This window comes from Plasmodium vivax, genomic scaffold, assembly GCF_000002415.2.
Source record: "Plasmodium vivax scf_3644 genomic scaffold, whole genome shotgun sequence".
Taxonomy (NCBI): domain Eukaryota; phylum Apicomplexa; class Aconoidasida; order Haemosporida; family Plasmodiidae; genus Plasmodium; species Plasmodium vivax.
In genome coordinates this window covers 1-843 of record NW_001852554.1, presented here as the reverse complement: position 1 = coordinate 843, position 843 = coordinate 1, and the positions used below count along the sequence as shown (strand labels likewise).

Here is an 843-nt window from a genome sequence, read left to right as displayed (position 1 = left end):
TATGTGTTAAAAACAAAAACAAAAMCATMCATTAAATGTGATAACAYAAGMATGTTGCATAAACACTTATTATACACAAAACATTGTCATGCTCATTTCTTWGCAACTTTATGCTTTATTCTAATGYMTTTTTAYGTTACAAATGAATTAAATTAGGCATCTATTTYTAATTAATGCAWTCAKTAATTTGATGTTSATATTTCTTCACATGCAACATAACAATCCTTTTCATATTTGATTTGTTCTATGAAGATATGTACATCCCCTTATTTTCAWATTTAAAAAGCTGAAGCATAATCGTATTACTTYYTGCTTTTCTCATTATCTCCAAYTGGATATTTTGATATTTTTCGTAACTRCACTTAATTATGTCATGTAGGATAATAAGATACATTATAACTCATGCTACTGGAATACATATCATCATTTTCTGAATCATAGTCTAACGTTGAATAACTTCTTTCTGACCGATCATCATAATCATTTTCCCTTCTCCCCATCTTATTGCGTATCCATCTCCCCAAAGGTGTGGCCTAACAAGTAAATAAAACATATTTATGAGACCTTTGCTTATARGTGTAAATTAAAAAAAAAATAAATAAAATAGAGGGATCATACAATATATTATTTATATTTTCAACTAATAATAGTGTTTACATTATAGTAAAGGTAAAATACATAAAACGCTCCAAACATTATAGCAGATGTTATCATAATRTTTTCAGGGTTGTAGGTAAATGTGTTATTCTTTTCTTCTACATGAATGGGATAGTCTAAGTATTGTTCATTTAAGCTCTCCGTTTCATTAGGAATATCCGAAAGTTCAGGATGCACCGTTACTTC

At 28.0% G+C, this 843-nt stretch overlaps 1 protein-coding gene across 1 annotated transcript; it reads right to left on the bottom strand.

Moving 5' to 3' along the window:
- Positions 1 to 370: 370 nt before the first annotated feature.
- PVX_130260 (variable surface protein Vir12, truncated, putative) lies at positions 371 to 843 on the bottom strand (the record flags this gene model as incomplete). The annotated part of the gene is made up of 2 exons (XM_001612278.1): positions 371 to 533; positions 679 to 843. Coding segments are annotated over 2 exons (327 nt in total), but the record flags the coding sequence as incomplete, so codon positions are not given.